We start from the raw sequence: 14,539 nt of genomic DNA, 5'->3' as shown, positions 1-14,539 counted from the left end.
CATGAGTTCCTTGTCTTTCAATGCAGCATAGTATTCCATTGTGTGAATATACCACAGCTTCTCTATCCATTCGTTTGTTGATGGGCACTTAGGTTGTTTCTAACTCTTTGCTATACAATGCTACTTTTATTATGTCCCAGTTGGTGCAGGTAGTTTTTTACTAAAACCTGACATTTTTATGTTTACAGATAGTGTGTCTCTTTCTGAATTAATGCTTGTTAACTTTTTCTTGTTTGCTAGCCTATATCAAACTCAAAACTCTGGGTTAAGTTAACTATAACTCAGAGCACTCTTCCATCAAATTTCAAAACCTGTCTATTTTAATAGAAGGGGACTGTCCATTTTCCTTTTGTGGAGCCTCTGCTGGATTGTAGCAGAGTGGCCTTTTGCTTAGCAATACAGCATGTCACAGATGTCTATGATAAAAAATGAAATATTTTTAGACAAAAGAAACTTGATATTGACTACGGTTGTCATGATTTTTTTTCTTCTTAAAAAATAATGAGATCTTCCCATATGCCCTCAAAATAAGTTTGGTAAAAGTTGAATCTGGTAGTGAGGGTTGGATTTACATTTGAATGGATTGTGGACCCACCTTGGACTTTTGACTGAAGAGAGTCACATTTGAAAGAAGGGCAGAAACAGAGAGAAAGAAAAAGATAAAAAGGAAAGGAAGAGACAGTCTTTTTTATAACTGGAACAAGCCGTTTGGCTTCTGAGGCAGTATAAAGTTGGTACTCCTAAGAATCCCCTTGCAACACTTGAAGTTGGAGTATGCTCACTCATATTGATGAGCTGGATCCACAGCAGTAGAAGTGGAAGGCATACAACAGAGAAACATGCTGAGCTTGGACATGTTCCTCCACTGCTGCCAACCTAGCATGCACAGATGAAGGGTTGAGTAAGCAAGGAAGTAAATAAAACTCCACAATATAAATGAATGAAATACAATGTAAATGAAGGACTGTATGGAACACAATGTGCATGCATGAAATAATGTATATCAATGATAAAATATTGATAAAAAAGGAAAGAAAAAAGAAAACAAAAATAATGATAAATAATTTGTAGGTCTCAGTATCAAGATTTAGGGTACAATTACAACTATTTCAGGGGCTATGCAAAGATAAGGGAACCTCAAGTTTGGATCCAGCAAATCAGCTGTATTACATAAGCACCCTGATTTTAGTAAAATAGAGACCAGGCAATAGAGTACAGTTGTAAAAGACTAATACTTAGAGAAATCTCAGATTAGTAATACCATACATCTATAGGATCAATAATGCCATTTTTAGATATAAGTGAAAACACATTGTCTTCCAGGTATACACATAAAAAATTTGGAGTTAAAATGAGCCCATTATTTATTCATCATAATAAAAATTTTGTCAATGGAAAAGGAGAGGTTGTACAATTCTGCATTTTCCTAGAGTTTAAGATAGTGTATTAAGCGAATATATCCTTTATATAAACTTTAAACCTAGAGTATTAATTTTAATTCAAGTAGAAATTGATAGCTTTATATTTTCTATCAGGAAAAGAAATAATCCACTGTTTATCTTGAGCACAAAATTGTACTGTAATCTTTAAGGTACATGTACTGTAGACAACATAAGAATTTTTAATGTGAAACTTCAGACGTTTAGGATATCAAAGGGTCATTGAATTGTTATATTTAAACATTTTTCTCATTTACTAATACTAATTACTGTGGTGGCCTAGTCCATAGTGAGCTGTGCTGCTAAACCAAAGGTCAAACCTCTCCAGTGGTTTAAATCCACTAGCAGCTCCATGGCAGAAAGATAGGAATCTGCATGATTTACAAACTAGGAAATCTAACAGAAGGTCACTATGAGTCTCTTACAATTTGACAGCAATGAGGAAATGACTGAGTTTACTAATTCCTATAAAGAGTGATGCATTGGTTAAAAGCATGGCTTACTAATTTTTTTCTTTGTTCATTATTTAATACCTCAAGGCTCTTGATTTAATATTAATAGAGACGATAGTTTTCTTCATAATGCAAAATAGGTATTTTCAAAGTTCCACATTGTGTTGACTTTACAAATTATCTGTTACAGAATCATTCTTTCAGAAAATCTTTTTTGGAGATTATCATAATTTTAAAATTTGAGGTCTCTAGATACATTGCCTACTATTCTATAAATATACCTATATAACATTTGTAGGGCTTAAACACTGTTTTACTTAAGGCAATGAAAGATTAAAATTTCAAGTTTTTTCTTAAAAAGATACTACTGTGTCAACAACAGAGGAATCAATAATTATCATTTCAATCAGATATAATGAAAAGAAAATACATGATAAAAAAATCACTATGCTCCTTCATACACAATATATTATTATGCTATGTAAAAAATGTTTGTAGAAGATAATGCAGTCTATGGAGAATTGGTATTAAATATAATACATGCTTGCCTTCATAGTGTTTGGATAAATGAATAAAAATAAAAGGAAATCAAACAAGATATATTTTAGAGATCCTGTTTTCACTGTAGCTGAAGAATCTTAAAAGATAAAAGTCTTTTCTAAAATATTATTTTCTATTACAGTATCAACCTAAAATAATATTTAATACTTAAGAAGTTGATGAAAGAAACATATGAACATATTAATGTCTATCAGTGTTTCAATGACTATGCAAAGGCATTTGACTATGTGGATCACAAAAAATTACCACTAACCTTGAGGAGACTGTGAATCCTAGAATACCTGATTGTACTCATGTTAAACTTATACTCAGATCAGGAAGTAGCTGTCAGAATAGAGGAAGAAGAACTGTATACGGGTTCAAAATCAGGAAAAGAATGTGTCATGGATGCATCCTATCTCCATACCTTTTAAACCTATATGCAAAACATATCATTCAGGAGGCTGGACTTTATGAGGAGGAATTTGGCATTAGGATTGGTGGACGACTAATAAACAACCTGTACTATGCAGATGATACAACCTTGCTAGCTGAAACTGAGGAGAACTTGAAGCACTTGCTTCAGAAAGTCAAGGTCTGTCATCTTCATTATGAACTGAAGCTCAACATAGAAGACAAAGATTCTCACCATTCAGTAAATTGGCCGCACCATGATAGATGGAGAAGAGATTGAGGTTGTTAACAAATTGAGCTTGCTTAGCTCAACAATCCATACTCTTAATACCAGCAGTCAAGAAATCTAAAGATGAACTGCACTGTGAAAATCTGTTGTCAGGGACTTCTCCAGAGTACTAAGGAACAATGATGTTAATCTAAAGATTAAGGCATGTCTGATCCAGGCCATGGTTTTTGCAATTACTTGCTATGCATCAGAGAGCTGGACAATGACTCAGTATGACTGAGGAAGAATCAACACCTTTGATTTGTGGTGCTGAAGAAGAGTGTTGAACACACCATGGACCGCCAAGAACAAACAACTCTGTTTCGGAGAGGGGGAAACTAAGTTTCTCTTCGGAGACAAGGACTTTGAAGCTCTGTCTACATACTTTGGGCATGTGGCCAGGAAGGACAGGTCCTTGGAGAAGGATATCAAGCTTAGAAGGGTAGAGAAACAGCACAGAAGAGGAAGACCTTGAATAAGATGGATTGACACAGTAATTAGGGTATTAGGGACAGTGGTGTTGGAGTCTGTGAGACAGGCTATGGATAGTGCAGGCTTCAGAGTTGTACATAGTGTCATGATGAGTCACAGGTAACTCGACAGCTTATAAAAACAAAAGCAGCAGCTGTGAAAACTAGGCCAGGTGCTGATTGTGGAAGAGACCACCAACTTACTCATATCTAAGTTCAAACTGAAGTTGAAGAAAATTAAGTCAAATCCACAGGAAATAAAATTTGACCTTATGTCTATCCCACTTAAATTTCAAAACCATCTCAGGAACAGGTTTTGAGGCCTTGAATACCAATGAGCAAAGATCAAATGTGCTGTGGGAGGTTATCAATATCATCCATGAAGAATACAAAGGTCATTACAAAGGCAGGGGAGGAAGAAAAGATCAAGATGGATGTTAGATGCTACTCTGAATACAGCAATAGAGTGCCGAGATGTCAAAGCAAAGAGAAGAAATCAAGAAACTAGGGAGCTGTACAGAAGATTTCAAAATGTAGTTTGGGAAGACAAAACAAAGTATTATAATGAAATGTGCAAAGAGCTGGAGTTAGAAAATCAAAAGGGCTTAACTCGCTCAGCATTTCTTAAGCTGAAGTAATTGAAAAAGAAATTCAAGCCACAAATTGCAATACTTAAGGATGTCTTGGGCAGCATATTAAATGATGCAAGAAGCATTAAAAGAAGATGGAAGGAGTATACACAGTCCCTGTACTAGAGGAATTGGCTAACACAGAGGAATCTCATGAAAGAATGTATAAGGAAGAGCCTGTGGTGATGAAGGAAGAAGTTCAAGCTGCTCTGAAAGAATTGGCAAAAAACAAGGCTCCAGGAATTGATGGCATACCACGTGACATATTTCAACAAACAGATGCTGCTCTGGATGCACTAAGTTGTGCTATGAAATCTGGAGGACAGCCACCTGGCCAACCGACTGGAAGAGATCAACTGAACCACAACATATATAAAGAAATATGAGGAGGACCGGACGTGATTAGTGGCAGTCCAGCCTGCACGTAGGTGGGCTTCGGGGTTATTCAGAGTTCAGCCTGCAAAGAGGTAACTCTGGTTTAATAATTAAAGAGAAACCTTTGTCTTCTGTTCCGCAAATGGGCTGAGAACTCTAAGGTCTCTCTTCCCGTTAATCATATATCATATAATCATATATAAGGAGTTTCGGTCTCCCGATTCTTTTTATGTGAAAGGCAACATCTTTCATAAGGAACAGAGTGGATGTCCTCCCTTGCTCTATTGTTTCTGTACTGATTTTTTACGATTCTAAGAAAGTTGAGAAATGAGATCACTGTTTATTATGATTCCATGGAAACCCTAGAAAATGAGGTCATTGCTTAAAACCCAATATATTCTAATATACCCGGACCCACGAGGTCTGCTGCATCTTGTCCTGTCTGTGTGAGCGTGTTTTTCTTCGCGACAGTCCTGTCTTGTCTTCTGTGTGCGTTTGTCTCTTTTTGTTCATTTTTTCAAGGCATTGTGTAAAGGGTAGTGGTTTGCAACAGAAATATATAAACAGAATATATGTAAATAAATGGACAAGGAGGTATTATGCATTTGCCTAGTGAGAAGAAAATATAGAGAGAAAGATTAAAGTTTTATTTTTTAATCATTTATTAGTTATTTACTCCTGTTTGTTTAAACATACAAAGAAATATAAGAACAGAATATATGTAAGTGGACAGAAATATTGTGGTTTAAATCTGCTCAGTAATAAGAAAATAAAGAAGGAAAGACTGAAATTTTATTTTTTAATCAGATATTGGCTATTTACTCATTTTTTGTGTCCAGAAGATTAGGTTAATATTTCTGATGGTTATTCCAATAGCATTCTGTTTTTTTGCTGATAATTCACAGCCTTTAGTACAATTTATTGTAATACATAGTTGTGTATATGTAAAAGCAAGACTAATTTCTATTCACCATTGCATTCTCAGCACCAGGCAAAGATTTATTTAATTATTTAATAAACTATTAGGTTTATTAATTTATTAATTAACAGGGATTACTAGGCCTATCCCAGACAAAAAGCTCCAAAAAGTAAAAAAAAAAAAGAAATTATATAATATAGTACAGTTATTAAGTAGACAAGACAACATGTAAACTCAGGTGTCTTTTCATCAAGTCTACTGCACATTCTAGTATTGATAATTCAAATCTACATTGTATTACTGATGCAAAGAAAATACATTTGTGTGTATATATGTACAAACACACATTTATATATATACGCACACATATATACTTACACAAACATGACAGACTGTGCATGCCTAATCTGACAGAAGAAAGGGGTTTACTATGAAGGTTATCCAACGCTAATAATGTTTCTCCAACACTACAATATCAATACTAACCAAGATGCAGTAAGAGTAAGAAACCCAACTTATATTTACAATTTTGTATTGGATTTTGTTGTTGTTAAGTGCTGTTGAGTCATAGAAAACTCATAGCGACCCTATGAACAAAAGATCCGAACACTTGCAAAACTTTCATCTTTTCTCCAAGTTTTTAGAGTTTCCGGAGGCAAGCTATTTCGGAAGTGGATGCCACTCCAGCTTCCAAGTTTGTTTTAATTGGGAGCTCCACCAAATTCTGTCCATCATGGGTGACCGTTATCACATCTAACACATCAGTGTCACAGTGTTTAGCATCACAGCAACCATGAGCTACCTCTGTACAGCAAACAGACAGACTAGTGCTATCCCACTTAGAAGAATGTTTGACCAAAAACAATTCAAACCAGGCCGAGGGCCACGGATTAAAATCACCCACCTTTTCACTTTCTAACCTCTAGGCCAACAGAGCTCTCTCTATGTTGTTGTTAAGGATATCACTCCTCAAAAGTCTCACATAAACCTCAGTTTGAACACATTAAAAATAAGATCCATCATTTCTCCATTCTTTACTCAGAACTTGCTAGATCTCTTTTATTCGTTAACATCACCATTGACTCAATAATTAGAAACCTGAGAATTAATTTCGACTGCTTCTCTAATACTTTATACAACAAATGAAAATAAGTATGGAAGGAAATTATATGTGGTCTTGAAATTTTCAGTAGGAAAAGGCAAAAAAATCAACAACAGAAGCTGTAAAAACCCACAAGGATTAAAATAAAGAAAAATTCTTTCAATATTTAAAATAAAAAAGAACTGACATATGAAAATTTTATCTGTATTTTTGAAGTTGTATTAAACAGCTAATGTACTAAAAGTTTTAGTCAGAGCATTCTCGATTGGTAAAAACTGAATCTATATTGTCTACACCACTCGATATAACTCTAAAAATTTCCACTCAGCAAAAAAGCTCATGCTAGTTTACCTTTATGCCTTTGGTGAAATGTATCTCCTTGGAAAGGGCTTCACTGACCACTTCTATGCCAGTTAGGTGCCCATTCTATTATTTTCTATCACCACAATCTTTTCAAGGAATTTTGGTGGCCTAGTGGCAAGAAGCTACACTGCAATCCTGAAGGCACATGGTTCGAGGTCAACGGACAATCTCTTCTCGTGTGATTAACTGCCTCTGAAAACCCACCAAAGGGTCTGTGATGGGTCGGTTCTGTCGCTAAAGTACTCAACAACAACAACAATAACATTTCCAGTTCCTCTGAGCACTTATTATAACTATTCAATTATTATAAAGCTAGAACTCTTGGAATTATTTATGCTTATCTGTTTATTGATTTGCAGACTAACTGTAAACTCCTCACAGAGAGAGAATATATCTGTGAAGGATACAAAGGCATTTTTAAGTTAGGTTATTGCTATGTACTGCTGAACTGGAACCAACTTATAGCTAACTCTCCAGTGGGTTTTCAGAGGTGGTAAATCATATGGTTGGAGACTGTCCATCTTTTTCCCCAAAGAAAGCTGATGGATTATAACTGCATGCTTTCAGGTTGGCAGCACGGCTCTTTACCACTAGGATATGAGAACTCTACAAGCTATAAGAGCATGCCATTAGACAGTTTAATAATGTATAAGAGACTTATAATTATAAATTTGGTTTTTTCTACTTGTTTTAATATTTATTATGATTTCTTTATACTCCTAAAAACAATATTCAACTGTGTTTATTTTATATTAGTAGTCGATGTCAGCAGTAAAGATGTATCTTTAAAATTACACTGACGCAATAATTTTATATTTGAGGTATACATGGCATTGTTAAAAATAGCTTAAATAAACAGAATCTATTTCTAGATAAAAAATATCTCAAGAAAATAAGTGTATTATTTAAATGTATTGATGTCTGAATACTTATGTGTTAAATCGGAAAAGTTAAGACAAGCAACTTGTCCTAAAGTTTTAGAATATGGAAATTAGTACATAATAACTTTTTAATAATTTTACTTTTGTGAATTTGATAATATTAATTTATCTATTTGACAACTAAAATATAAATGCAAAATATTTAAAGGATTAGGAACTAAGAATAAGTAACTTATTGAAGTGTCATCATTTTCACAAAATATTGATATTCATAATATATTATTAGAGGACATATGTCTTGAGTAGATTTGTATTTTCAACATTTAGTTTCTTGGTTGAATAATTAGGTATCTTTTAGCAGACAGGAATTTTGTTTTAATTATTTCTCCTACTTTTGAAGTGTTTAGCTTATACAGTTGTAATTTGAGACATTTAAATAAGAAGTTCCTTTTTAAATTAAAAAATATGAATGAAATGTTTCTAGTTCTAGTTTTGATAATTTCTTTGTTTATATCCATTGAAAATGTAGTGAGTAGATACCTAAACAGTATTCAGATACATTTTATAGTCAGAATGTTCTTACAGATTTTATTCATTGCAGATTTAGGAATTCAATTTTTAAAATATAAAATTAACATGAGTTAATATGACATATTTAAAAACAAAAACATACAACAGTTATGCTCTGAAGATTGTAAAAGTTGTAACGTGGAGGGTAGAGCAAATGCACTATCCACATCAAGAAAATATGAGATTGCTTCTAATAAAGTCCAATATATAAACAGAAAGGTGGGAAAAGTTAGAAATGAGAAGGACAATTGTGTGTGTTCTTAAATTTGACAACATAGAGGAAGCGACAGTTTGAAAATTCACTGTCAGATTCTAAGAATAAATTTAGTATTTAGACTGATATATTCTTAACCAAGAAGGAATGTTACTATTAACCATTTGATACTAGTATTAGACCCTTTAAACAGATAATCTGAAAACACAAATTACTAATATAACCAGGGAAGAAATCCCAAGCAGCCATAATAAATTATCTAGTTAACTTATTTTGTATTGGAAGAAAAAAGGCAGTAAAGTGTCTAATACTTTTCTGTCCATATAAATGATTTAATTACTAATACAAATTATAAAAATTAAGATTTGTAATTAACTCCCCTAAAAGGTTGGCATTAAAACTTTCTATCAATTTAGATGATTTCCAAATATTAGGCAGCAACATTCCAAGTTTAGTATGTTTGAAAAAAATTGGAATGATACTAGAGCAGGGAGCTACCCCAGCTTGAATACGGGGAGGGATGGGGCCTTCTGGGTGACATTATTTTATTCTATTAATCTTGTCTATTGGCCGGAAATATTCATCCTCTGTATAAACAAATAACTACACATCTATGCTGATAATGATATTAAAAAAATAAGAAGTTTAAAACAAAGAAACAGAGGGTACAGAAAGTGATACCTTAGCTGGGACATAGAAGTACACATTTTGCATGAAATCTCTATTGTCCTTCTGTTGGCCTAATGTGACAATTTACGAAATGGATGATAACTTTTTTACATTCCATTCATCATTTTTCTTAACATTAACTTGCATGCAATCCAACCTTGATTAGAAGGGGGGAATATTAGTTAGTTTTCACACAATTAGACAGCAGATCAGTTTTAAGGTACTAGGGAACTGTACTTACTTTTGGTGTTGGGCAGGAAGCTGTAGAGAGGCGAGATGTAGCCTGAGCACGTGGAGATTCGGACGGAGTAGTGCTGAGGGAGGCTGTGTCTCGTGGAAGCACCTGAACGCCACGAGAAATGATGGAGTCTGGAATCTGATGAAGTAGAACAACAATGGTTTAACATTTCAAAATGAAAAGTTAACAACCACATCAAATTTTTTTGTTCCTCCTGTTTCTGGTTTGTTCAGTTCCCACATACTTGCTATAATTACTGTTAAGTACAAAGAGATCTGGTGGCTGAGTGGTAAGGAGTTGCACTGTCAACTCAAAAGCACAGTTCAAATCCACAAGCTGCTCCAACCATGAAATTTACTGCATCTAAAGACCACTGGAAGCTTAGTTATGGGTTGGTTCCTCCTCAATGGTACATAATGACAAAAAACTGTTAGGTAAAAATGCATCCAACAAATTAGGAAAAGTAAGACACTTCCAGAGTTAAAATATTTTTTTCAAAGCCAAATAATGCTTTACAACATTTTTTTAGAATTGAGGCGTGATAACACTTTGGTTATAAAGTGCTTGGCATTCATATATTGAGTTTGCCTTTTAGTAGTTTGATATCTTGAGCAAGGTACTGAAATCTGAAATATTTTCCTTTTCTCATGAAGATTTATCCTCTTCGTTTCTTCACACTCTGTGTCCTAATTTGAGTTGGATGGGCAGTGTCAACAAACTATCTGGCTTCCAGTTAGGCTGAGATATGAGACTATTGGCAAAAGATTTAGGATGGAAAAACAGAACTGATATTTATTCATGGTTCCTGTCAAGTGGTCTTTGCTTACAGCTGTCTCTGAGTACTAACAATGGCTCCTATTTACTGCCTCATTAGACTTAGGGATATTAACACATTCCTCCCAATTGCTACTAGTCTCATGGTACTATTCTGTTACTTTTTATAAACTCTACTCAAACCTTTATATATACCACAGATACTAAAACTCTCTTCAATACTTGAGTGTGCTGATTTCTGCTGAGAGGCTGACTAATAGATCCAGTGATTCTACATTTTATTTCTCTGAAAAAAGAGGACAATGACAGCATCCTCTGCACTGGATGATTTACTGCCTCGTCTTATAGGGGTTGTGCTGCAAACCCAAAGTTCAAGCCTCTCTGGCAGGTTGAAACCAGCAGAAACTCCTTGAGAGAAAGATGGGAAACCTCCTGTTCATTTTACAGCCTCAGAAATCTAAAGAAGAGTCAGCCATAACTTGGTTCCAACTCAAGAACAATGAGTTGTTGAGTTAGTAAGACAAGATAATGTATTTTATAAATTATTACATAAATTATTTATAATGTCAAGTAGTAAACAATTATGTTGAGTACAGGTTACTACAGCAAAGAGTACACATGAAATCATCAGCCTGATAAAGAATAATGTAACTGATAACAGTATTCTCAAAATATACAAATAAAAAGAGACAATGCATAACAATTAATAATCATAATTCTTAAAAAATGTACTACTTTAGGCTATGCATAATTAATGTAATGATCTGGGTTAATATAAATTTCAGGTCTTCTAACCACAGAAAGTACTGAAGAGTAATGATGTCAGGGTGGAGGCTAAGGGTGCCTGATCCAGGCCATAGTTTTTGCAATCGATGAGTTTGAGTTGTGGTGATGGTGAAGAATACTGAACATAGTATGGACTGCCAAGAGAACAAACAGGTCTGTTTTGGAGTGGGTGAAACCAGTTTGCTCCTTGGAGACATGGATTTAGAAACTTCTATCACATTCTTTAGTCATGTGGCCAAGAAGGGACCAGTCCTTGGAGAAGGATATCATTCTTGGAAGAATGAACAGAAAAGGAAAACACTGGATGACATGATGACTATGGCAAAGGGTGTGTTGGCGACAGATTGGGTAAGAATAGGGTAAAGTTCAGAGCTATTGTTCACAGAGTCACTGTGAGTCATACTCGACAGCACATAAAACAACAAACTGAAATCACAAGAAGATATCAACTTTCTGCTCAAAGAGATGATTATAATGAAAACCAGAATATAACAAGTAGAGTTGAGAACACAGACATATTTAAAACTTTGTACTTTGCTGGTGGTAATATAAAATAATACAACCACTGTGGAAACCAGTTGCCATTTAGAAACATCATATGACTTAGAAATTCCATGCCTAAGTATATGTCCCAAAACAATGCAAAATGACATTTAAAACCAAAACCAAGAAATACACTCTGCACAGAAATCATATAGTAGCATATTTCTAATACTAAAAACAAAAAAAGTAGATATAACACAATGTTTATTAACTGATCACTAATGATGTGGTTAGGTACTTTAGAGTCAAGTATGAATCATAGTGACCCTATGAACAAAAGATCTGAACCCTGTTCTATCCTGGGCCATCCTCACACTTCCTGACACACAAGAGCCCATTGCAGCAGTCACCGTGTCAATCCATCTGGTTGAGGGTCTTCCTCTTCTTTGCTGACTCTTCACCCTTCCCAGTGAAATCAGAAACAGCTAATCAGCTGACACTTAACTGATATTTGTTATCGTTTTTCTTCATTTCAACTGACTTCCAATCTGGGCTCTATCACTACACTATTATATTAGTGTTTGCAGGGTTTTTAGAGCCCTGTTATTTAGGAAGTAAATGGCCCACCTTGCTTTCTAGTGTGTCTTAATCAAGGAGCTCCACCAAAATCTGTATACCATGGGTTACGCATATGGCATTTGTCACATCAGTGGCACTGATTTCAGTATCACAGCAACCCTAAGTTATCTCAATACAGCAAACTGACAGACAAGTGCTATACAATATTCTCCCAAAACACAATTAACACCACAACTGATAACTAAACAAAAGATGGTATGTCCATACAGTAGGATAGTACACAGCCACATAATGTAATGAACTACTAATGCATGTACAATATAAGTGACCTTGAAAAGATTACATTACGTGAAAGAAAACAGAGATAAAAAGCTATACTTTATATGATTCCACTGAAATATTATGTCCACTAAAAACAAACAGTAGTGGCAGAAAGAGTGGCAATTATAGAGAATAAGGAGTGACTGCTTGATGGATATAGGGTTTATTTTTCTGCTGATGAAAACATTTTGGTGTTAGGTATTAACAATAATTGCACAACACTGTGAAAATACTACAAGCCATTGAATGATCAACTTTAAAATGATGAATTTGATGTTATATGTTTTTTTCTACATACACAAGAAATTCTTTCCTAGTAGAAAGAAATATTTCTATGTTTAAAAAAAATACTTATTCCCATTACCTTCTGCAACTGACAGCAGAAGAGAAAATATATTTGTCTATACCAATTGAGACTGAGATAGTTAACAGTTTTCGTTTACTTTGTTCCACAGTCAACACTCTTGGTAAACAGCAGCCAGGAAATCAGAAGATGAATTGCATTGGGAACATCAGCTGTGAAGGACCTCTCAAGTGTACTGAAGAGCAATGACGTCAGGCTGGAGACTAAGGTGCGCTTGATCCAAGCTATAGTCTTTGCAATTATGTGCTATACATCAGAGAGTTGGACAGTGAATAGGGGTGATAGAAAGAGAATTGATGCCTTTGAGTTGTGGTGCTGGAGAAGAGTGTTGAATATACCATGGACTGCTAGGAGAACAAACAGGTTTGTCCTGGAGAGGGTGAAGCCAGAATGTTCCCTGGACTCAAGGGTTCTGAAGCTTCTTCTGACATACTTTGGGCATGTTGCAAGGAGGGACTACTGGTCCTTGAAGAGGAACATCATGTTTGGGAGAGTGAAGGGACGGTGCAGGAGATGAAGACGGTCGATGAGATGGATCGATTCTGGGAGTGGAGTGGTGGGAATGAATGTGTTTGAGACAGCAAGGTTGGCACAAGATAGAATGGCTTTTAGGGCTCTTGCACATAGGGTCATTATGAGTCGCAAATGACTCGGTGGCACACAACAACAACAACAACCTATGAATTTAATAAAACTACAATTTTACTTTCACTTTCAAATTTCTATTATACTTAGAATTTATTTTTGCAAATTGCATGAGACATAAAAGGGTAAAAACTTTCATTTTCTTTTCTTTCATATTGGGTGTGATGACCCAAAGAATATGCCCACTAATCTCTGGTACCAACTTTGTCATACAGTAAATGCATATACATACACCATGTATCCATATATATTTGGCCCTATTTTCTGTCCCTCGTCTTTACATTCATTCTTGCACCAACAATGCACTGTGTTATCTTTAAAATAAGTATTAATATTTTGTAGAACAGGCTGTACAGATTTTTGTTATTTAAAAAAATTTTTTTAATATTTTCAACTCTGAAAAAGCTGCTTGCTAAATTTCTATAGCCCTTAAAAGTACACACACACAAACACACACACCTTGAAAGTTGAATTTTATTTCTTGTATTTCAATAGCAAAGTATAAAAAGTTTCAAAGATAATCTTCAACTGACAAAGTATTTAACTCTTCGGTAAACGGTATGAAGGTAAATTAGAGTGGGACAATATATGATACTTTAATAGGGGTGTTAATCTTCTCTGTTTTTTCATTGTGTAAGATCATTTCTATTTTGTAATGTTTATGTATTGCTTGCATAATAAGAAAACATTTTTCTTTTCTAGTAAGGAAAACTGCAGTCCTTGACCCTCTGCAGTAAGGGCATAAGGTCCTCCTCAGTTTCAGCAGGCAGAGTGATGTCATCTGCATAACGCAGTTTGTTGACAGATCGCCCACCAATCCTAACGCCACCCTTCTCCTCATAGAGCCCAGCCTCCCGGATAATCTGCTCTGAAGACAGGTTGAAAAGGTATGGAGACAGGACACATCCCTGACTTAAAACCTTTCCCAATTCTGAACCATGCAGTGTTGCCCTGCTCTGTTCTGACCACTGCCTCTTGGTCCAAGTATAGGTTTCGCATTAACACAATTAAATGTTCTGGGATTCCCATTCTTCTCAGAGTCAG

General features: G+C 34.9%; 1 protein-coding gene across 1 annotated transcript in view; it reads right to left on the bottom strand.

The window, feature by feature from the left end:
- LOC102844647 (gephyrin-like) overlaps positions 1-14,539 on the bottom strand; it is a gene marked incomplete at its 3' end in the record, with an annotated part of 706,808 nt that overhangs the window by 321,563 nt on the left and 370,706 nt on the right. The window contains exon 9 of the mRNA XM_006891835.1: positions 9,547-9,681. Coding sequence (XP_006891897.1) covers positions 9,547-9,681 — 135 coding nt within the window. The remainder of the gene's footprint in view (positions 1-9,546; positions 9,682-14,539) is intronic.

Source organism: Elephantulus edwardii, unplaced genomic scaffold (assembly GCF_000299155.1).
Source record: "Elephantulus edwardii isolate Elephantulus edwardi_28Jun2011 unplaced genomic scaffold, EleEdw1.0 scaffold00104, whole genome shotgun sequence".
NCBI lineage: Eukaryota > Metazoa > Chordata > Mammalia > Macroscelidea > Macroscelididae > Elephantulus > Elephantulus edwardii.
The sequence above is the reverse complement of the archived record's forward strand: the minus strand, read 5'-3'. Positions and strand labels throughout refer to the sequence as shown.